We start from the raw sequence: 24,541 nt of genomic DNA, 5'->3' as shown, positions 1-24,541 counted from the left end.
TATACATTGTCCCACGTGTGCCTATCTGTGTTGGTGATCTTCAGTGTGAACATTTCAGCGTAGATTTCAAGATTTCACAAAGTTCAGTTTATGTAACTGTACCAGATCTAGATCCTCGATGATATACTGACAATTAAGCCTGGTTTTACAGACTTTCTCATGAAATCAGTGTTTACTGCAACTACTGGAATTTCTCTTTAACCTTTGTCACGCTGCTTACGAGTTACGACTAAACATGAAAATAACACTCCAATAACAATACATGTATATAAGCTATTTTTGTTGTTTTATTACTAAAAGAGCATTCAATACAAACACAGATACTATCCTGCCATTAATGCACAAAAGACATGTCAGGTTTTACTGATTGATAACATTATACAGATCAGCAAATTACAGAGCCTGTTGCAGATAGCTTTGCAATCGATTGCAACTCCACAAATCAAACACAACTTGATTTCCAACCAATTACAAGTGCCTTCGGGTGTTAAAATTCATCTTAAAAAAATGAGGGAAATTAAGAAAAAGTTGTATTTTCGAAATATTGAAAAGGGTAGCAACCTCATTTTGTCTGAAAATAGTCCCCTAATTCATGTAGAAAATTTATCCTCAGCAAAAAAAAAAATACTAAAGGCCAGGGAGGTGAAGAGGGGAGGGGCCTTGTCGCTAGAAGCAAATGGGAGGATCAGAAACCTGTTGGCAGAAAGAAATAAGCAATTCCCAAAACGGCACTTGTGATTGGCTGAAAACCAACCTGGGTTTGATTTTTTTAAATGCTTTTAATTGAACTCTATCTGCAACAGAACCAAGAACAAAGACATTTTGAAAAATTTCATATTGAAAACAATAATAATCATAAATGGTATGAATTTTTGAAGATGTGATCTGTAAGACGACATAAATTAGCAACTGTATGAACTCATGACCTACTCATTTAAATTTTATTTCAATCACTTTTCAGCATACAAGTAATGCTACAATCAAATATCCCCCAAGGCAGCCATACAGTGAGTCAAAACAGCCATTTTATTCATTTTTATTCAAACCACCTACACATAGCTGGTACAAAATATCTTAAAATGGCCGTTTTCGACTTGCCGTACGGCCGCCATAGAGCAAATGTGACTGATGTATAAGTTGAAGCAAATCTAAATAAGTTCCTCTGCATACACCTGTTACAGAGGTAAATTTTCATTCTGTTGTTAAAAGCATACATTTTATCTTTAAAAAAAATCACAAATCAAATGCAGCTTGAACATATATGCACATATACTTTAGGTTTGAAGTACAACATTAATTAAAATAGACCCCATATGTGAATGGACAACTCATTGATAATTAAAAATTGTAGCTTGAGCTTGGATTTTGTTGAGTAATAGATCATTCAGAAATGGTATGACAATTAACAAGGGCTTAGCAGCATTTACATGAATAAAAGCAACAGGATGTAAATGAGGCAACGATGCAGAGACAAGTGACATTTTTCATTGCAGGGCAAAAAAAATGTGTATCAATAAAATTTGTTAAATCGAGAGTGGCTACAGAATATCTTGACATGGTATATCAAAAACCTGAACGGTTGATCGTAAAGTTGATTAGAATGCAAATAATAATAATAAATTCGATCCAGCATGCAAATCAGCTCTAAATTCAGGTGCTAAGTTTCATGTTACATCTTCTTTCATCTTCTTGAGGGAGAGATGATCACCAAATCACACCATGAAAAGAATCAGAATGTTCAGTCAAAATGTACAACACACTACTTACAAGAAATAAGAGCTTATAATTACCTCAAGTACAGTGTATCTCCAACTTCTGTAACAACATGAAAAGTGAAATATGATTTTACGGTTTGTAATTGAAATATACGGGGCAAGCCGCGGTACAAAAACTTGGTCTCACCACTCCCCTGCCCCGCCTCTCTAATATGGAGCCGATGCGAATGAAGCAGATGTGAATTCCTGTGAAGTTAAGGTTGCTGGGATTCCAAAAGGAAGTTGGCTGATGAAAGCAGTGCGAAGGTATCATCATGATAAAAAAAAGATAGACAGATATTTCTGCAGATGTCTCCTTTTTAATCCAATTCCATCAACATTTCTCCCCAAATCCAGCAATGTAGGAATCACACTCCTTGACATTGCAAAGTTTCACCACTTCAAATACCACTGTCAATGCTGGAAGTCTATTTTCATTTAATTGTTTTTTTAGATCACCAATGGTCTCAGTCGATAACAAGTTCATCGCACCCCCAATCCTCATAGCTTCCATCGGGGAGGTAACGTCGGACGATGATTGGGATCTTTCTTGCTCTGAAATGTAAACAAAATAAGGAAAACAGAAATAAAAGATTAAGAGACAGACACAAAACTCTGGGATTTATCATTTTCTGGATGTTTTGTAAAATGAGATATAAAATAGTGCCTAAGTAAAGAAATGATGATCAGTTGAAGGTATTTTTAAATCGATTTTCAATGGTCAAATCACTTGGGGCAGGCAATATTTGAAATCAGCACCCTAAATTAAGCCTATATGCCAAATTTCAGTGTCACATGCCATGTAAAACTCAAGAAAATGATATTTAAGGATTTCTCATGGCGGCCATCTTGGATTTCAAAATTGCGGCCGACCCGATGGTCAAATCACTTGGGGCCGACAACTTTTGAAATCAGCGCCCCAAAATACCCCTGTATGCCAAATTTCACACTTTCTGCCAGATCCGAGCATCTTGGCCATTTTATTACTGCTCCACTATGACTTCTAATACAATATGCAGCCGTAAATGGGAGACTTGGATGGGCGCAGACGGGAGCGATTTTCATGTCAAGAGTTGCTCGGTACTTGGCACTTTTTAGGCAGTTGCGAGAGCAATTCCAAAGCACATGAGGGCCGAATCGCTCGTCGCTCCCGTGTATTTTCAACCCTGGCCTTTAGCACCAAGAGCTACAGCCGGGGTAATAAATAGTGCGCCATTGAATAGAAAACTACATAAATTGGCACCTCATAAATGCTATATTATTATTATGTAGCTATCACAAAAAATGTTAAAATGTTTTCGACTAGCCGTACGGCCGCCATAGAACAAATGTGACTGAGGTATAAAGCTTACTGATTGATTGTAGGGCTGGTTTTTACACTTGAGCACAATTCATGCAATGAATGCAATTAATCACTGCATTCAGCCCCAAAGATCAATGACTAGACTTTGTGATATGGGGACCCCGGGGGGGGGGGGGGGGGCCACTTACGTTGACGAGTGGATACCATGCGCGACCAAAAAAACACGTAAAAAGGATGTCTTTTTCACGATAGGGCACGTTACGTACGTAACGTGATAAGGGTGTCAAAAACACAAAAATAATGAAAAAAGGGTATCTATTTCGCTAGGAAAATTACGTGTTTAGGGTCGAATTTGCGGGGATGATAAAACAAAATTAAAACGTTTTATAAAGGATGTCCTTTTTGCCCCAACACTTCGTGTTTAGAGTCCGATTTGCGCGAGGTGTAGAAGGTGGGGTCGTACTAAACCAAATAAGGTAAAGCCGACGACCAAAGGACCCGTAACAATAAAACATTCCTGTACTTGTTTAGGGGTTCATTTCAGGGAATATCTGCCAAGAGTATCGTTTTGTTTCCAATACTTGTTAAGGGTAGGGTTTCACACGCCAATACTTGTTAAGGGGTGCATTTTCAGAATATGGAAATTACGTGTTTAGGGTGCTTTTCGAGACCCCATGGTCACGCATGGTATCCACTCGTGAATGGAAGTGGCCCCCCCGGGATGGGGACCATGGTGTAACTTACTTGAGTTCTTTCATAGCAATCTGTAGAGGATCAGTTTCCCCTTCAAGTTCCACCATAACAGGAGCATTCATCCTGAAGAATAAAGATAACATTCAAATATATAAATTGCTGAATATTGAAATCCCATCATTTTTTTTTACTGCAACAATCTTAATCCTTAGTACTTGCAACATTGCTCAGCAACTGATGCCAATTTCATGATAATCTGGGTCAGTGTGTCCTCATCATGACTTATACTGCTTCACTTCATTTATTTGGCTATTCCATATGTGTCGTACGGGACATTTTGACAATTTCTAATCTCTTAGCTAATTGCTTGAGCAATAACAATTTATTTTTTTCAATAATAAAATTATAATGGGTAGTCATGTGTAAAATTGATGAACAACAAAAAATTTTGATTATGGGTGAATCAGAGGTGTCGTACAGAACTCAGAAATGTCCTGTATGACACCCAACGTTTTTTACCTTTCATTCATCAATGGACAACATACATCTGTTGGTTGCCATTTTTTTATATGACTACCCAGTAGTCATTTATTATGACCACAAAATAAATTTAAATTCCTTGTTTGTTTGGACAGCAGGTTGAAAAATGTTGCAAATAGGGCTGATTTTTCTACCATGGAAACATCCTATTAGGAGTATTTAAAATCTACTCAGTACAGATAATAAGTCTATATGACCTTTTCATGATTTTAATAACATTATAATAATCCTGTGCTTTTCAAACATAACACTATTTCTAGTCGGCTCAAAATTGTACAGTTTGCTTTTCAATTCCAAGACATGTGTGAAGACTGATATGATTAACTTCTGAATTATCAGAGCGTTATTCCATAGGAAGAAGAGTGTGCTTACGCTATCTGTAACGCTCTTGTTCCCAACACTCTCGCCCGCTCATATTTTGTCATGTATGGTGTTGTAATTCTCTCTGTTTGCTGCACGCCCTCTCCAGCCGGTAACACGTCAATGTGGTCTCCATCATCGGCTTCCTATAAACCAAAAAGTGCAAACATGGAGATGGAAAATAGATGAATCAGTGAACATGGAAATGTGGGGGATAAGTCTTTGGCAATTAAGACAAAATTGATAGTGAATCATCATGGTGTTGTATGATAGTTTCAAATCAAATGGTGACAAATTGTGTTTAAAATAAAGGTCAATTGTATTTTGATTGTATTAGGTTTTACCTCTTCGTTTGGAAGATCATCAAGTTGTTCGTCTCCGTCATCAAAGTCCTCATCAAAGCTACAGAGAAAAACAAAAATTCATGGTCATATAAAATAAAATAAAATCCACTAGATCAGATCAACACAGTGCACATTTTTTTTTACAAAACATGGTTTCAAGCAAAAACTTTATTGAGTGTTCTTACATTCATTTACTTTTTTGTAAACAACTTAGTTGAAAACCATCGAGTTATCAAAATTGTGTATCACAATTGTTACTTTAAAGAAGTCACAAATCATTCTCATTATCTTTTAATGGTTTTGAACTCTATTTCTTACGGTCAATTATCAAATCCATTTGAAAAATTTAGAGGAAAATGCCATATTGCCAAAACATGATTGAGTGAGCACACATCAAAAGTATGAACAATGTCTAAAATTCAGTAAATACCTTATTCAAGTTTTGGTAAATGTCCCCAAAAGTGCATGTCACTATTTCAAATTTTCAATTCATTGACTAGATTATACTGTATGAATGTGTTTGCTATAACAGTAATGAAATGAGAGATCACTATATAAAATAAAGGGACAATTTTAATGATCAATCTATTTCTGTGATTTTACAAGAAAATTCCTTGAGATCAGGTGCCAAAGACATTGTGAGCCAAGGGCTATTAATTCAATCTCCTGTCCATTTTGTCAACTGTTCAAATTTTATTGGTATAACAGCATTTGAACATTTTTTACTCAACCCTAACTTTTACATCAGATCTTGTGTCTAAATTCCAAATAAAACATGAATTACCAAGTCATATATTTTTTGCTGGTTTTGCTTCCAAGGATTTGAATTTTTATTTATCTAGTATGTATGAAGCATCCTCTCTCTGTAACATTTTCATGTTTGCTTAAAACTTACCCCTTTTTCTTAAATATTTTAAAGACTAGATATTACAAAGACACAGTAAATGATCATGAAGTTTTCTGTCAATTTTATGTTTGAGAAGTGGTTCTATAACTTCTGTTTATTAAAAAAAAGAAAGAACTGCACAGACAATTTGTTTTCTTAATTGTACTTCTTAATTTGAGCAGTAATTTCATTCTCTCTAATTTGATTTCTAGTTTGATTAGTAATATTTAATGCTAACCTAGTCTAGAGCTTGTAAAAAAGACAAAAGCAGAGTCTTAACATTATTAAGCCCTTTTGCCACTTTCCATTGACCAAGACCTTGTGACTGTCAACCATATTCATGATATTTTGTGTGACAGCCCAAAACTCCCAAAATCATCACATCATGTAAATACTAGTTCTCTGGAATTCACATTTCACATACGTACCATGAAATTCCCATCAGCCTACCTCCATACATTTATCTAACTAATTCAGGCATGCTCATATCTATTTAGAATCGGCGCGACATGCAGTCTCGCACACTGTATCTCATCTACCTTCTTCTTCTGTTGATATCCTCCGGCAGTAGAGGCGCTGGTCAGAAAATTGGGATCGTCCCAGTTTACAGGGACTGTCTCAGTTTATAAGGATTTCTTCACACAAGAAAACTAGGAAAGTTCATTCACCTGTCGAGTGCCGACACAAATCAAGAGTGCTAGTCAATGTAAATATATCGGGTTTCATAACAAGATTATTGGAAGACGGCAAGTCATAATAAATAAACGGTGAACTGGGGGGAATTGAGGTCACTGAATCTATTTTTAGTACTCTCAATTCCCCTAATTGCTGTCTTTGTCCCGTAGGGAGAAGTGAAGAAAAAACATCCCCATAAACAAGGACAGTCTCAATTTATCAAGACATTATTTGTCTTGGTTTATAAGGATATCCTTGTTTTCTGGGACAATCCCAATTTTTGGACCAGCGCCTCTACTGTCCGGGGGCCGATTGCACGAAAGGGACTGCTTGCAAGGATCGTCTTTCGTGTCGCCCATATTTTATGATGCGCCATGTGAAACGCATTTTAAATAAATCATCTGCAAGCATATTTCATTCGTCCGTTAAAATAAACAAAATATTTGTTTATAAAATGTGATAAAAACTGATATATCATGAAATTGTATAAAAGTTCATTTAAAAGCAAGCTAACGAATTATATTCTTTATCATAAATTTCAGAAACACCCCGCTTATACTTATAGCGTATCATAAAAGATGGGCGACACGAAATACGTCCCTTGGAAAGACCCTTTCGTGCAATCGGCCCCGGTCCTCTGGATGAGAACTGCGGATCCAGCAGTGGGTACGCAGAAAACCACACACCAAATTAAATATACGGGACTGTATTTAACAACATGATTACAATAATGCTTAATTCAGCCGCATGTGCGTGGGTAAATAAAGCTACTAAGTAAGAGATTCTATCACCATAAGTAACACATATCAGACACTCACAAAATTTCATATGGAATACAATTTAATAATGTTCTTACTTCTCGATATCTTCGTCGTCAGCCATTGTTTTGTTTTGTCGGCCTTTAGCTTGCTTGGCAAACGTGCGAGATTTCCGAAGTCCGTATGTATTCAGCCAGTATACTTCGGATGAGAAAATACGAGCCAACTGACGCGTGAGCCAGGCATGCAGCTAGGGCCCGTCCATCCGTGAGAAATAATACAGGGAGATATTTATGTTAAAGACATTATTTAACATTGTTAGTTTAAGTTCAGAAGATCTGAAGGAAAATAATGATAATATTGATAATGATAATAACCACAACACAAATAACAATTATATAAACAATGACATAAATAATTCATACATAAATCATCATTAGGCCTTCTTTTTATCAGTGCATACCAATTCACATTTTTTTTGCATTTGTGCTTATATATTAGACGAAGAAGAAGGATATTGAGGAAAAGAAAAAAAAAGGAAGAATTAAGAAAAAGAAGAATTAAGCAGAAGGAGAAGATGATGCAGAAGAAGAAGAGGAGGATCGGAGGGCGGAGAAGAAGAAGTCGAAATAAGGAGAAGAAGAAAGAGGAAGACGGAGCTTGGAGGCGGAGAAGAAGAAAGAGAAGATGAGTAGATAGAGGTTTATGCATAGTTGCATTTTTTTCAATGGTATATTGTTTTATTATAAAATTGCCTATGAGTCAAAAGTGGCCATGCGCACCTGCCTCTATATGATAAACGTGCAGTTGCTACGAAATTTGTTTTCCCCCTTTATTTGAAAGTACATGTAATTATGTTCGCGCTTCAGTGCGCTCGAGCCTGGGCTAAAATGGGAAATTGCGTTGCAGAAAATTGTCTGATCTGCAGGGTCATGCAATGATTATCACGTACATATATACTATAGATACTGAAGTTTGTAATTAAGTCTGACAATAAGATTTGAATAGATAAAGAAAAATCAGACAAACAAAACAATGAAAATGTTATCAAAATCGGACAATAACAAAGTTACGACATTTTAAGTTTTGCATTATTTCGGTCAAACAGTTCTGGAAATGTCAATGAGTAAACAGATGATGTCATGCGCATAACCCCACTTGTTGTGTATTTTATCATATGAAATTATGTTTATTCATTTTTTCTACCAAGGCTAAAACAAGTTGAATCTACAACTGATTTAATGCATTAGATGTACACTGCTGTAACTTATTTTATCATTGTAGATACATCATTTATATGTAAAAACAAAATTATTTCCTATTTCATGTAATAGCATAAAATGAAAGTTGGGATGTGACACCATCAGCCCACCCAATTAATATTCATGATGACATGCCTAATTGTTTTCACAAAATATTGCTAAACTTTAAATCCAATAACTTTGTTATTATTATCGGATTTTGATGAAATTTTCATATTTTTCTAAAAAATATTTTTAAAAATATTTTTTCATATATTTTTTTATTATTTATTTTCATATAATTTTCAATACATATATATATATATATATATATATATATAAATGTGCGAAGCTATATGTACAACAGCTGTGGCAACTCTTTTATTTAAATATTGTAAAGAAATGGATGAAGAGAACAATGGTAGACGTAGCTTAAATCAAGGTTCCCCAGAGCTATCTACCCTTTGGAAAAATTGGTTATGCCGAAAAAATGTCTCTGCCGGGAATCAAACCCGGGCCCCCAGCTTTGAACGCCGGTGCCTTAACCACTAGACCACAGAGACGGGCTAGTGGCTCGGCCGACCGAGATCCGATTGACCGTCAGAACGGCAGAGACATTTTTTCGGCATAACCAGTTTTTCCAAAGGGTATAGATAGCTCTGGGGAACCTTGATTTAAGCTACGTCTATCATTGTTCTCTTCATCCATTTCTTTACAATATTTAAATAAAAGAGTTGCCACAGCTGTTGTACATGTATAGCTTCGCACATTTGTATACTTTCTCACATACGTGTACTGTATCGAAGCAATAGCTTTGATCCAGATGAGGCATGACGGCTTGTCATTGTTCAAAACCCACCTTCACCCGACAAAGGTAATTGGTATAGTGTCGAAAATCTGTCTTTCTGACGGTCAATCGGATCTCGGTCGGCCTAGCCACTAGCCCGTCTCTGTGGTCTAGTGGTTAAGGCACCGGCGTTCAAAGCTGGGGGCCCGGGTTCGATTCCCGGCAGAGACATTTTTTCGGCATAACCAATTTTTCCAAAGGGTAGATAGCTCTGGGGAACCTTGATTTAAGCTACGTCTACCATTGTTCTCTTCATCCATTTCTTTACTATATATATATATATATGTTTTGAATTTCGAATTGATTTTGGTGAGACATGGGAGACCTCATGGGTTAAATTATTTTTATTGCTTCTCCCAGTGACATTTACAAACAAACGATGAAATGCAAACATTTTACTGACTTCATAAATTTCATAACTTCATAAATCACATCAAGGTACCACAATAAGTAATTCATATATACGCATAATTTCCAATTAATTCAACAGGTCTATTCATTTTTTTTCCAATTCACTGAATGAAATGTAAGAAATATACACTGAGAAACTAAACTTGAAATAAAATTATCACCCTCACATTCCACACACACAGTCACACAAATCAATCCTTGTCCCTCGATCACGGAAGTTCTTCCCAAATCCCCACCCTCCCCCATCCTCCCACGATAAGCCCTCCCCAGAAATTTTGATTTTTTTACTGAAAATTTTCAAAAATTTACTAAGAGTGTGCATGAAATCCTGAAATTTACTTTAGATAATGCAAAAAAAAAATCTAATCATTACAGGCTCGGTTACTTTGCTCCTTCGTTTAATTAATTAATTAATATGTTTATTTTATACTCATTCATTTATTTATCTCCTATTATCTATCTATCGTGGAAAAGCCGTGGTGTAGGCTGACTCTCGCCTTGTAAATAGATCGAGGGTCGTGTATTCGAATCCCACCGCGGTCTAGCGTCCTTTGGCAAGGCGTTAATCCACACTTTGCCACTCTCGACCCAGGTGCTAAATGGGTATACCCGGTAGGATGCGAAAGATATTTTTGCCAGCGCCATAATGTGGCTGCAATGAATGCAAGGAATGCTCCCCAGGGAGTGGAAATTGTGCACTTTTCGTGCTTGATTGAAATGAATCCAATGACCGGGGTAATAATATGCTGTAACGCGCTTTGGGCCATTATGGGAAAAGCGCTTTATAAAAATTTGCTATTATTATTTACGTAAGTATTTATTTATTTATAAGTTTTTTTTTAGTAGGGTGGCTCCATCAGTATTTTTTTACACGTCCTGCCACGCCTGACCCCCCCCCCTCCCCCGCTATGAAAAAAATGTCATGAATATGCACAAGTGAGGGAATGGAAGGTGTTATATCCGTCATCCATTGCCTGGTATTACCTCACGAAATGTGTACATGATTTTAAAATTGTCACCCCGGTTGGCCAAGATTCGCCCCTGCACAAATATGAACCGCCACTCAACCCAAAAGGTATCCGATATATATCAGAATAATACCTTAATAACATCCTTTCCAGTGATATCGTGAGTACGAGTGCGCGTGCAGTGCACAGTGCAGTGCAGTGTAGTCCAGTCGTCGATGTGACTCCGATGAGATTCCGATTCTTGAGCGATTCTCACTCACATAATGAGAGGCAAAAGGGGTATTATTAGTGATTGGAGCATCTGGTGAAAATATAACTTGGACGCTAATCTTGAATTTATTGCTGGAAAGGTAAGCATTGAAAGTGAACATTTCAAGATGATGAGAATTTTTACTGTTCTGTTTCCCTCGACCTCGGTTTTGTTCCGAGGTATCGTAATATTGACTGAGCTGTGGAGTGTGGTGGTGTGGGCGTTTTCTACTCTTGATCTTGTAATGACTCAATGGACATGCCAATGGCAATGAAGTGCACGCTGTTGACTTGTTATAAATTTAATTGCTGCTGGCCCATCGGCAGTGTAACATATATTGTTTAAATCTTTAGAATGGGAAACAATCATTTGACAAATTGTATCATGCAAGTAGAGCTACAGAATATATTATATCAATATACAGTATATTACGGTATGTACCGTATATTAAAAATATTAGGGTCTGAAAACAATGCTCACAGATTCAAAAGTTCAGGATGGCCCAACAATAACATGGCAGAATCTTTATCAATTCAATAAATTTAGTTCTTGTGCCGTTTGGCAAAGAGTTTTTATAGTTTCTGAGCATAGTGGAGTGGAGATGGGGTTAGTTGGAATGCGGGGTAAGTTGAAACATTGTAATCTTCTTTAACCCTGTAGCAATAATACAATGTATTATTAATAGTAATAAACTATTGCATAAATTAATAGCAATAAATTGAGGGCAGTATTGCATAAATTTATTTTACAGGCGTTTAAGAAAATTACAATGTTTCAAGTTCAACTTACCCCGTGTTCCAACTAACCCCGATCTCCCCAACATACTGTATATCAAATGGTCTTGCCCAAGTTGCTTTGCTATGCAATTTCATCTTCTATGATTGATTACATGAATGTAAGATATAATTGTCAAATTTGGAGGCACTTTAGTTTTCATCTCATACCTACACATGTGATCTCACTACATCATTGCGAAAAAAGTTATGACAGGGTGGGAGGTGTCAAATCTTTATTCAGGTTGTTGTCCCTGATCTTGGCAAAGAGTGCTGCGTGAAATGGTACTTATAGCGGACAAATAGCTCACTATATCTGATTTAGTGAAAAAGTTGGACAAATAAAAGTTTCGAGAAACGGGCCGCAGATGCCAGATCACAACTTCATCTTCTTGTGATAAACCTTGACACCATATTCTGGGAGGAACCCCAATATATTTGGTGTTCATTTGAATTTCTTTAAACAGATTCCATACTTCATCAAGTTCATCTCATGCACTCATGGTGCTGAACACCATAAATTAGCACCAAGTTGGTAGGACTCCCTTGTTGTTCATTCCATACTTCATCTCATGGTGCTAAACACCATGGATTAGCACCAAGTTGGTAGGACTCCCCAATAATATTTGGTGTTCATTTCATTTTCCTCATGCAGATTCCATACTTCATCTCCTGGTGCTGAACACCCTCAATTTAGCACCATGTTGGGAGGGATCCCCCAGGTGGCTCAGCTCTACAGCCAGTCTCCGGAGATGAACTACTTCGATGCTTCAAAGGACGAGGCTGCGTTTGTCCGGTCCAGGCCACCCTTACCCAGTGACCTGGCCCAGAGCTACAGGCCTCCTAACCCTTGGCCTGTCAGTCCTACCTGCAACAAGGATTTCATTCTAGTCTGTGAGTTTTCGGAGCTTGAAGGACCAAAGCCACTGGTAAGAATAGTTTGCTTTATTTATTGGAGCCATAAGTATTTGGCAACATTCAATTTAGCCTGACTTGGGGGAGGGGAGGGCAGGGGGGGGGGTTGCATGCATACCTGATGTATTTCTTCTTTTATTGTTCAACTGCTTGTTCCTTTCTTTTATGAACTTTAATTATTATGGTTTTGTTATCATTCACGATAAAAATTGTTTTTAAAAGAGTAAAGTTACATGGATTGGAAAGGAAGACCTTATTTAAAGATAAATTCCAGTTCTAGTAATGATCTCAAAATGACTTTTTTACAGAATCTAATTTAATGACCACCCAATTGTCTGTTTGTATGAATGAAAAATATGTGCCAAAGGATTCTGGAAGAAATAGTGTAATTGCTGAGAAATAAGCAAAGTAAGCGCGGATTTGGTCACTTCCGTTGGTTCTTTATTCCAGCAATAATAATAATACACTGTCCCACGTGTGCCCATCTGTGTTTGTGATCTTCAGTGTGAACATTTTTAAGCATAGATTTCAAGATTTCACAAAGTTCAGTTTATGTAACTGTGCCAGATCTTGATTCTCGATGATATGCTGACAATTAAGCCTGGTTTTACAGACTTTCTCACAAGATCAGTGTTTACTGCAATACTGGCATTTCTCTTTATATATTTTCCCTTCCAGGCATCCATGTTACTTGATATTGCATGTACATGTTTTTATGTGTTCATTGATTATTCCCCCAACTAAATCCTCATTGTAGAGTTGATGGTCAAAGATTTATTGATTCTTGGAATTTTTCTTTTTCAAATGCATTAACTAGGCATTAGTATTGAAAAAGGTTGAACATCATATTCCACCACTCAACCTTTTGTACCTCCGACCCCCATTTTTTCAAGTCTTAATACTGAACTTCATAAACAGACCTATTCATGGTCATTTAAGAGCATAGGGCCTATAGACTGTCAAAAGAACAAGAAATCAGAAAAAAAAATCATGAAGTTCCCACATGTAGGGGGTCACACATACATATTTTATGAAATTGTTCTGATACATATTAAAGAATTTAACAGATACTGTGTTGGCTCTGATATTTTATGGATTGAAGTATTAACTTTGCTCTCTATAAATTACCTATAATACATGTTGGTACAGTACCTGTGTAAATAAATAATTCTTTATGATGCGGGGACCTGGTAAAATTATCAATAAAATGTACTTATTTGCCCTGTGTTCTAGCTAGACACCATTTTTGCGGTGGTCCCTATTTCATGGCATTACAATGTTTTTTTTCCAGGCAGTTAATAGTGGTCTTTGAGTCAAAAGTTAAGGAAAATCAATGTACAATCCCACAATAGCAAATCTTTCTAAACTAATATTTATCAGGGTGTTACATGAACATTTGCCCGATTGTCCGGGGCAAGTAAAAATGAGAGTCCGGCAAGTGTTATGAAGTAAAGACCTAACTACTTCTTGGAATTAGGCAAGCAAAATTCACACAGTGTAAAAAAGCAAAATTCTCACAGGAGAATGACCAAAATAAGGATCGATGTGATATGATATTGACCCTTATTTTGGTCTTGGCAGGCAAGATAAAAGCACTTTGGAAATAGAAATACAATAAGGTACACGTAGATCACTTCATGTCGAAAGAGAAAAAAGGTCAATGGTTTATAAAACTGCAAAACTTTCTTTTGAAGAGGTAAAACTTTTTTCAGGCCCCGATTTTTGGGGCAAGTGAAATAGATTTTTGGGCAAATATATTCCAACTATTGAAAATTTACTTGCCCGACTGGGCAAGCACTTCTAAAAAATTATGTAGCACCCTCTTTTTCAAATATATTTATTGTGAATTATGCAAATAAACCAAATTAAAGATGGACATTGACGGAAGTGCAATTCTTCTTTGCAAGGAGTTGTGTTTGATAAACTTTTCATTTGAAATACGGTAAGTGGTGGACGGAAACAGTGTTTTTCATGATGAGACGTGGTCAGAAATCTTCCGTGCTGGTTGGGCCTGACGACTGCTGTCCACTTTAGCTATAACACTACAATTATAAAATCACAGGTAGATGTGCGCGCTGTGCACATCACAGCGCGCAGTTAGACAGAGAAAAGGGAACTTTTTTGCACCTGTTTTGGTTCTCAAAAATCTATGTTTTGGGAACACACTGAGCATAGCATGGCAAACTGGCAAGAGTCAAACCAGATTCTAAAGAAATGCCCCTTTTTCGGTGTTTCATGTTTGTGATTTGAATGTTTGTTTTCACTTTTGACCAAATGCAATCATGATTAGCTGCAGAATCATGATTTGAATCATGATTCTAGGTAAAAAAGTGGCACATACATAAAGTGCACCCATATATAGTGATCTCCACCTTCAAATGCTCATAACTTTCTTTCTGCTTTACATGTACATGATATCCAATTTTACTCAAAGCTTTGTTGATCTCATTTGCTCTGAGGGTTTCATTCTCCTACAGGTAAGGATGGTATTGGGTTTAGAGCTGTCCGGGGTTCAGAAAAAAATTGTGAGAAAATGGTTTATACACTGTATCTGGTCGCATTTCATAAGTTGGATGTGTAAAAAGGGTGGCGTATGAATAATTTTCCACACGGTGTCATGGAAAAATTGTTGCTTCATCACTGCATCTTTACCAAATTTATTAAGTAAGATCTCATCTTGAAGCTAGAACTCTGGGCTAAATATATTACTATAAATCAGATCAATACAATATCAGGAACAAAAACTATAGCACAATAAGTTTAAAGTAACAGGGGTGGCAGAGCCGGTGTGATGTGGAGACGGTGGATGCGATGAATGATAGATTGTTAATTAAACTTAATTAGCAACTTCATATATGTAATATTACTGTCAGTCTCATATTTCTAGGCAGTTTAAAAGCAAGGAACAACTAAATGATATAAAAATTTGACAATTTTGAAAATATGCAGGAATGAAATACATGTGTACATGTATGTCAGCTCTTATCTGCAACCTAATCAATTAGTACACTGGAGAAATTTGGTTAATTATCTAATTTGTAAACTTAATTTCTAGTACAAAAGAAATCATTGCAACAAACATTACTACCCATGATGTAGTCATTTTGCCTAGCATATAAACAGTGACAGGCATTTTGGGGCCAAAAATGTGAAATTAAATATTGATAATTAATTAGTGTAATTGATATGCATACGATATAAGAGATAATTATTCAATTTTTGTTACAGATTTTATTATTGATATTACAAGATTAAAATTGCAAAATACTTGGGTGATTCAATATTGCAGTAACTTTTGACACCATTTTATGTGCAGCAGGTCCAATTTGAGAACACATTCCAAAATTCATATTTACATTGACGCCTACATGTATATAATATGTACCTATTAATTAGTCATTTTAAGGAAAAAGGGTATTTACATGTAAGACTTCAATTTTTGTTTGTTAGTTACAGAATGGTAATGCTTATAACATATCAAAAAAAAAATTTTTTGACCATTTTTACCCTGTTCATGAAATTGGACCACCTTATGACATGCGACCATCTGATTAAATGCGAAAGGAGGTAAATGTTCATTTTAAAATTGTGATTTTCCAAAAAAGGCATTTAAAAGTTGTGGTTGTTTGGGATCACTCCAGGTCCTTGAAATAGGAACATTTTTGTAAAGTGCTACATACAAGTATACATATATGTTGACAGTCTGATTATCATATGTTGTGAAATTGAAGCAAACAAGAAATCAACAAAAGTTTATCGAAAAGTACCAAGAAATTGAGGTTTATACGAAGATATACTGAATTTCCTTGATGGCCTTGTCTTTTTTAAAAAAGTTTTGTACCAAAGAGTTTGTTTTTCTTCAATGTTACTATTCTATTGACTATTATTGCTTTTAGTCTGCAAGTACAGACTCATTTCTGACACTTCAACCAATATCAGGTCTAGAGTAAAGACTAGATGCCAAAGTCATCAGTTTGTGTCAAATATAGCCAGCCAAAACCAAGGGTCTGTCCCTGCAGACTCAATAGGTGGTTTCAGACCGCCTCGAAGTTCGCCAGTTCCAGGTATTCTCTGATCGGGAAATTTACCCCGATCAGAAAATACCAGGTATTTTGGTAATGTGAAAGCAAACTACGCGTAATCTCCCCGAAAGAAAATACCCGCTAAATAGTAGGTACTTGGCGAAATTACGAGAACTTTCGTGGGGATTTTTCCAAGGTCGCAGGTATTTTGGCGATGTGAAAGCAAATTACGGGAACTTTTATCCCAGCGTGTCATTGGGCGCGGCGGCGTGGGTGGCTGCTGGGCTAGAGATTTTGAATCTCCCGCCTTGCCTGCTTATCAGACCACACTGCGCATGCTCGTAACTTCGGGAACTTATCCCGAAGGATGTGTTTCGGGGCGGTGTGAATGCAGGAATAATTAACGGGTATTTTTTAGCCTTAAAAAGTTCTCGTAATTTAACGGGGATTCTTGTGATCGAGGCGGTTTGAAACCGCCTATTGTTGCCACTGAACTGTTCTGTTTTGAGCCTTTTAAAGGAAACCAAAACCCAAGAAGAGAAGTAATCTTATTGGAAAGAGTAAAATGAGAGGAACAATTCAAAAAACAGAACATCAAAATCGGTTATGAAATAAGCAAGTTATGGGAGTTTGAAAACTCTTGTTGTAATTTCTATGGGCATCCTCAAATTGGCAAACGTGCTTCAAAATGGCTGATTTTGTGGAGAACTCTCCATTTGTTTTACAGATATTTTTAGATTTTCCTCATTATCTTTCAAATTGCATCTTGCCTCCTTCTGAACACAACATATGTCATGGGAAAATATAATCCACACCATATACGTCGGGAGGAGATATTGTGAAATATGTAAAATATAGGGGGAAATCTGAAAATATGTGTACAAAAAAAATGGAGAGTTGTCCACAAAATCAACCAATTTGAAGCATGTTTGCCAATTTGAGCATCCACAAAGTAGGGGAAGGCGGGGTAAGTTGTGACAGTTTTTGCTTTTTGCATGTTAGAATTGATATGATTAATAATCTTGTCGAAATAAGTACCTTGCCTTGAAATTTAATTCTTCTGAAATATTTTCCACCTATATATACCGTAACTTTCTACCCCCACACTGAAAGTCATCGTGACCTTTGAAAAAAACGATGTCAAATGGCTCAACTTGCCCCATATATGGGGTAAGTTTGAGCCACCTTCTGGGGTAAGTTGAGCCACAAAAACTATGTACAAAATGTATGAGGGGAGAACCAGCATGTCAATTTTTTTGTTTAAAGTCTTTTCACTTGCTAATTCTCTATAAATACATCCTTTGAAAGGAAAAGAGTAGTCATGTAAATTTGCTCCTTTCAGCCAGCATTTCAATCGATTTTTATGGTTTTTTTTGTATTTTAAGATACATTACCATATGAATTACCATGGCTCAACTTGCCCCATGCTGTTTGGCTCAACTTACCCCAGTCCGAACTTAGTGCAATAATTTTGTATCCACACATTTATTATGCATCCATCATATAAAAGACTATGACAAGAATGAAGATCCATACCTGGACTAATAATGTTGTTATCATGTCTTTATTATATTTAAAGATGTGTGTGTTTATAAAGCACTTATCTATTTCACACACTTTTTTTACTTTTTTGGCTAAAATCCATATTTTCCCCTCTAAAAAACTACTTTTTGTTTCAAAGTTGAAAACAATGTGGTTGGGTTAAGGGTTATGCTATGGGTCATCAATACATGACACCACCACAATGTCTGACTCATTCATTATTGGCCTGGGGCTGGTGGCTCAACTTGCCCCTATGCTCAACTTACCCCGCCTTCCCCTACAACAAGACTTTTTTAATTGTCCATAACTTGCTTATTTCATAACCGATTTTGATGAAATTTTTTTTTTTAATTGTTCCTCTCATTTTACTCTTTCCAATAAGATTGCTTCTTTTCTTGGGTTTTGGTTTCCCTTAAAGGCCTGGTCAAACCGCCCGTGTGTTGTTGGAGCGGTCGTGGAGCGGTAGGGAGAGGGGGTCTAATTTCGCTCACAAAAATGGGGAAAAAATAGAAAAAAAACAATCGAAATCGAAAATGGTGAACCGTAGCGAGCGGTGATGATTTTTTCTCTCTGCTCCACGACCACTCCAGCAACGCTCGGGTGGTGTGACCAGGCCTTAAACTTAAGTTCTATAGACTCTGTTCAAAGGAGGGATGTTTGAAAGTACTCCATGGATCCATAGATGAAATTATTTCTTTTCAATGGTTTATTAAAGAAAGATTCATTAAAGACCATCTCAGCCCAGCAACAAGTTCATAAAAGAGAAATTTAAAGCAAGCATAAGTGCATAACACTGAAAATTTCATCAAAGGGAATCACTTGTAATTTGCTTAATTTCACAAAATAGATTATAAAACATTTAATGTATAAAAAATGGGCAGAATTGCAAAGGAAGGGCTTGATTTTCTCTCTCTTTTGTAAGACATTGTAATGCTTACCAGTAACACCAGCAAATCTGAGTCCAGTGGCCCGTAATATAAAACATTAGGATTGGTTGTGGAGTTAATTTCTGGAATTTATTGAATTGCAATACCAACTTTGATTAAAAAAGGTCTCATTATTGTCAAATCTACAAAAAATGATTAATCAAACATACATAAAGAGAGAGTAATAGCATGATGAAATTCATCAACTCTCTTTTTATCACTGTGTTGTGCTATGCATGTACATGTAGGACCGATACCGTAACTGTTTTGGGCATTAAAAACAAGCAAATTTTAAAATGTCATAACTTCCTTTATTATTCATTCGAATCTGATGAAATATAATTTGCTAGTTTGATATACATGTGTAATTTCTCTTTTCATTTAAACAACTTTTTTTTTGCAGGGTGGACTTAATTTGTATTTTTTTTCACACAAATTATCTATTGTAGTTTTGTACCATATTCTGTATTGGCTAGCCTGTATGCATTATTAGTGTACATTTATTAAAGCACAGTGTACATCCTCATGTAGAGTCCAATTGTGGAGTAATGGAATTCATTAAAGCATGATGAATAATTGAAAAAAAATCCCATTAATTTGTAATTAATCATAAATAACTTATAACCACTAGACTAATGGGTAGTTGAGAGCAATTGGAATGTTCAGCAAAGTATGTAGGTTAGTCTGCCATTTCAGACCTCAGGAGTAATAATTGTAAAGATCGGAACAAACATTTGGAATTAACAAAAAATGTAAAAATATTTTGCTGATGGTGTCGAAAACTTTCAATTTTTTACAGTGTACATGTACAATGTACATGTAGGCCTATAATTGCAAAAGTTGCACTTTTGGTCTCATATTCTTTTTAATATACATGTATATTATGGCCCGGTTCTACATACATTTGTACATGTACATGTAGCCTACATAGTGTCAGACTTCAATTAAATTATGTTCATTCAATCACATGACGAAAATCTCTCGTTTGAGGGCTGTATACCCCATTTTTCCTTATCAACAAATATCTTCTCCCAGTAATACAAATCCTATTGCCCTCAAGAGATTAAATTTAAGTATAGAAACACCTGTTTCTTGACCTCGGTCCGCGAAGATAATTCACCCCAGCATCTACGGTCACAGCAGGGGGCCACACACGATGCAATGTGTGTAGTTCTGGCGAGCGCATGGCCATGGATGTATACACGCGTTGATAGAAAGTTTTTTCTTTCTTTCTTTCCTTCTTTCTTTCTTTCTTTCTTTCTTTCTCTCTCTCCCTTCCTTCCTTTCTTTTTTTCTTTCTTTCTTTCTCTCTCTCTTCCTTCCTTTCTTTCTTTCTTTCTTCCTTCCTTTCTTTCCTTCTTTCTCTCTGTCTGGCTGTCTAATTCTTTTCTTTCTAGACTTATTTTCTTCCTTCCTTTCTTTCCTTCTTTCTCTCTGTCTGGCTGTCTAATTCTTTTCTTTCTAGACTTATTTTCTTCATCCACCCCCTTTTGATCTACACCTCTAAAGAACGTGCATTTGCCAATCATATCTGTAGTAAGGCCTATGAATGTCCTTTTCTCAAAGCTGAGGTGTAGGCCTATACATAGAACATTAAAATACAAAGACCAGCATTATGAATCACAATGTTTGGATAGCATTTCAATGTTCTATTCATATCTATTCAGAACGTTTTCTAATTCACATGCGTTATTAGCAGGTGATCTTCTTTATCTCCCATTATTGTTCTTATTTTGTAGGCCTATAGCCTGTGTATACAGTAAACCTCCCTCTGAAATACCTTTCTTGGTTTCATGTTTTCTTTCAGATTTGTTTCCACCAAGGCGTGCCGGAACACTTTCAGTTTTTTTTTTTTTTTTTTGGGGGGGGGCAAAATCCCGAAGGGGGCACAATATTTTTGAAAGCGTGAGATACGGAAGCGATCGAGCGGGAGAGGGTGTGGTTGAGGGTGTAAAAATTGAGTGTAAAAGTTGCGTTTCTAAGAGCATTCAAAAATAAATTTCTTGAGAATTAAACAGTCTTGGGGTTCTTTTTGATCCTGTTTCCTCCCTTCTGACCCAGACTGGTGTTTCTTCATGATCAGGGTCGCAGTTCCAGCAAATTACGAGCCTTATTGCAAACTCTATTGTTTTAAACCAATGTAATATAGACCTTTTAAAGACTTTAAGATGACAAACATGCATGACCGTATGCATCCGGGGGCCACCGATCGAGAGGGCAAAATTCACCGAAAGTGTGCACGAAATCTTTCAATTTTATTCTAGAAAATGCAAAAGCTCCCCATCACCATGGGCGGAAATCCCAGGGGGACAGGGGGGACGCGTCCCCCTACCATTATGGAAAGGGGTACATAATATCAAATGTCCCCCTACTATTTGTGCTCTTTTATTATGGAAAAAATACATAATTTCAAATCGACATTATATCCTCGAATTTCGAAATATATATAAACAGATAGTTTTTGTTAAGAACTTGGTTAGGAAAAGAAAAGGCATACCGGCCCAACTATTCTCCAACTCTCATCTAGCCCTTTATACCAGCCAAAGAGTGATGACATTGATGACATCGATGGCCATTGTCAATTTCATAACTAATAAAAATGATGAAAAAAGAAAATCGCCTCTGAATTTAGTGCATAGACGGTTAGACGAGAATGTTCCATACCCAGTAAAATCATACCTTTGTTAATCCAATTCACTTTCCCTTTATTCCAAATTTACTTGGAATATACTGAGAATATTTTCATTGTTTGCGTACTCAGTATAAAGAATAGTTTTCATGAGTTATGATTAATCCTTCACAATGAACTTTAACTATGCTTTATCCCCCAAATTTGTTTTTAAACACTCTATTAACGAGACTTATACTCCATTTTTACACAAAATTCCTGCCGTGGGAGGGGTCATCATAGGTAGATCAAGGGGCGAAGCGGCGGAAGGTGAGGCGAAAAATAAGAAGAAAGATAGGACCGGGAAGAAAGTTGAATGATGGAAGGGAGGTGAATAATTGGGAAAAAGAAAACTTTCAGGACATGTTATAAAAATAATAAAATCGCTTGCGCTTTGCATAAATACACAGCCATCTTTTTATTTCAAAACGTGCTTGATTTTTTTTCACTTTTTTGGATCGAAATATATAAAATCAAATCATTTATCTAAGAAGATATCCATCTTTTTCATAATTTGTAGGTTTAGATATTAAAGAAAATTAGCTTGCCATTCGGTTTTAGTCTGAAATGTATTCATTAAAAGGTTAAACGTTATCACACTGTAATAAGATGGAAAAGGGGCTTTTCAAAGGTATGTTTCACAGAGGAACTGTTCGTCAAAAGACGCCAGGCTTACTATGATAATGTCATTGCTCCGTCAGGGGCAAAATTGTTCATTTTTGACAATAGAAATGACAATTTTTGGGCATAAAAGTGCCTTCATCGTATACTTTTGTCCTTTAATTATTTAAAAATTTATCATTTTTCTACTTTCAGGGGGGCACATTGGGGGGGGGGGGCAAAATCTCGTTTTGCCCCCCAAAAAATTTATTTGGGGGGGGGGCAAGTGCCCCCTGCCCCCCTCGCTTCCGGCGCCCTTGTTAAAGATATATAGAGAGAAATAGAGATGGGGTGGAAATTCCACCCCATCTCTATTTCTCTCTCTCTCTTTCTCCCGACAAAAAGGACAGGGCGCTAATTTTAATCACCTCATATTAGCAGAATGATAGATTTTGAACTAGAAAATAAAACAGACATTTATCACAATCAAATATGGGCATGTTCAAATGGGTCGCTTGATCAAAGATAAAAAAGGACACTGCAAAGGAACTTTCACTATGAAAAGGGGGCTAAGGGGGGGGGGCAAAAAAACAACTTTTTTTAAAGTGATTATTCAACAAGATGTACTTGAGGAAGGGGAACATATTGAAAATGGGCACTGAAGGGATCGGGGTTCAACGGGCACGCGGTTTTGTAAACTAAGACACGTGATCGATCTTTCCAACACTCCATCTTCCCAACTCATCAATCGCCTGAACTCGCTCTCCAACGATGAACATTTTGACTTACAAAAAAATTAGCACAACATATCTAAGTTAGACATTTAATGGTGGAAACTAAAAGTATAAACGACCCAAAACAAACGGTGGAATGGATGCAGCGCACATGGGCAGTTTACCGGAGAACCACGTATGGTGCAATAATACGTTTGCGATTAAAAAATAGTTACAGGCATAGTTTGTATTTAAATTATGAATAAGACTTTGGGGTAAAAAAAAATAATGATTTCATATTTTTGTGCATATCAGCAGCATGATTATTATACTTTGTATGTTGGTATGCCATTACTTCTATTTTTCGAACGTTAAGACTGTATCATTGCGCGAGTGAACCCATTTTCTTGCTGGACGGACAGAAACTATGCATGCATCGCGGTCCTTGCATGCTAAGCATACCGTAATTTTTATTCGCTTACTTTCCTTATTTCAAGGTCGATTTTCTTCGTTCGAAATTGAAAATGGACTAGTATTGGATGTCTGAATGTAATATGCCTTTGAAAACGTGATTAATATCGAATACAATAATTTCATTCCGAAGATCCTTCTACAGGCAGACAAGTCTTACGTAATAGCACAGCGTTGTTTATCATTTCGTCCTTGGCTCAACGCTCATTTAGCAGGCCCGTGGTGGTGAAATCGAGACAAGGGGATTACCTGGCCAAGATGGGTTTATCGGGGTTGGAAAAGTTTCCAAACGCGAATCGGGGTATAAAACCGCAGTTTGCAGTCCGAAGTGAGGTCGAGAATCAAACGGGACATTTTCGTAATGATTGGGCCTTGTTAAATTAATTCCATTCCAAATTTCAGATGTCAGGTTTTTCAATATGCCCCTCAGAGATACATGTTATGTACCATAAGAATTCATAAGCATAGGTCCATGGTATATTAAAGAAATGCAAAATCTGTATTTTGTTCTTGTTGTCACACTTCGATATAGTAGTTCCCAAATTGCGCCAAGTCCAGGTCACATCCACAGTAGCATACATGTATGTAGGGGGGGGGATTTCAATCCCTCCCCCCTTGAAATTTTTTTTTGCTTGTAAGTTGTCGAATTTTTTGAGGTACGAAATGACATAAAATTTTGGTTTAAGACTTTTCTTTGGGGGGGAGGGGTAGGAAACAATGTAAAGTTTGTGGTGAAGACTTTTTTTTTTTTGGGGGGGGGGTTGTCAACATTTTATTCAGCTTGAACCCCCCTAAAATCCTGCGTTCACTACCGCACATACCGGTAGCTACGTACTTACTGTGTATGAAGGGCTCTATTAAAGTGTAAATACTGTTCAGAG

At 36.6% G+C, this 24,541-nt stretch overlaps 2 protein-coding genes across 3 annotated transcripts in view; one reads left to right on the top strand and one right to left on the bottom strand.

Annotated features, from left to right (window-relative positions):
* Positions 1 to 269: 269 nt before the first annotated feature.
* LOC121414128 (DNA-directed RNA polymerases I, II, and III subunit RPABC2-like) lies at positions 270 to 7,508 on the bottom strand. The gene is made up of 5 exons (XM_041607196.1): positions 7,412 to 7,508; positions 4,995 to 5,052; positions 4,663 to 4,796; positions 3,802 to 3,873; positions 270 to 2,309 (listed from the first exon to the last, which is right to left on the bottom strand). The coding sequence occupies exons 1-5, from the start codon at positions 7,435 to 7,437 to the stop codon at positions 2,222 to 2,224; spliced, it is 378 nt and encodes a 125-aa protein (XP_041463130.1). The 5' UTR covers positions 7,438 to 7,508; the 3' UTR covers positions 270 to 2,221.
* A 4,972-nt stretch (positions 7,509 to 12,480) lies between these two features.
* Positions 12,481 to 24,541, top strand: part of LOC121414127 (guanine nucleotide exchange protein smcr8a-like) — a 46,949-nt gene continuing 34,888 nt past the window's right edge. The window contains exon 1 of one of the 2 annotated variants that reach the window (XM_041607194.1): positions 12,481 to 12,732. In XM_041607194.1, the coding sequence (XP_041463128.1) occupies positions 12,505 to 12,732 (228 nt within the window). In that variant the 5' untranslated portion in view covers positions 12,481 to 12,504. The remainder of the gene's footprint in view (positions 12,733 to 24,541) is intronic. The other variant, XM_041607195.1, reaches the window with a different exon arrangement.

Source organism: Lytechinus variegatus, chromosome 4, assembly GCF_018143015.1.
Source record: "Lytechinus variegatus isolate NC3 chromosome 4, Lvar_3.0, whole genome shotgun sequence".
In the NCBI taxonomy this organism is placed as follows: domain Eukaryota; kingdom Metazoa; phylum Echinodermata; class Echinoidea; order Temnopleuroida; family Toxopneustidae; genus Lytechinus; species Lytechinus variegatus.
Note: the sequence above shows the minus strand (reverse complement) of the source record. Positions and strands in the feature narration are given on the sequence as shown.

Bases quoted from the DNA above. Each gene is read 5' to 3' on its own strand.
- LOC121414128 (XM_041607196.1), bottom strand. From the start codon at position 7,437: ATGGCTGACGACGAAGATATCGAGAA. The intron at 4,797-4,994 runs GTAAAACCTAAT...TTTGGTTTATAG, and splicing joins ATGATCTTCCAAACGAAGAG to GAAGCCGATGATGGAGACCA. The intron at 3,874-4,662 runs GTAAGCACACTC...TTTATTCTTCAG, and splicing joins ACAAGAGCGTTACAGATAGC to GATGAATGCTCCTGTTATGG.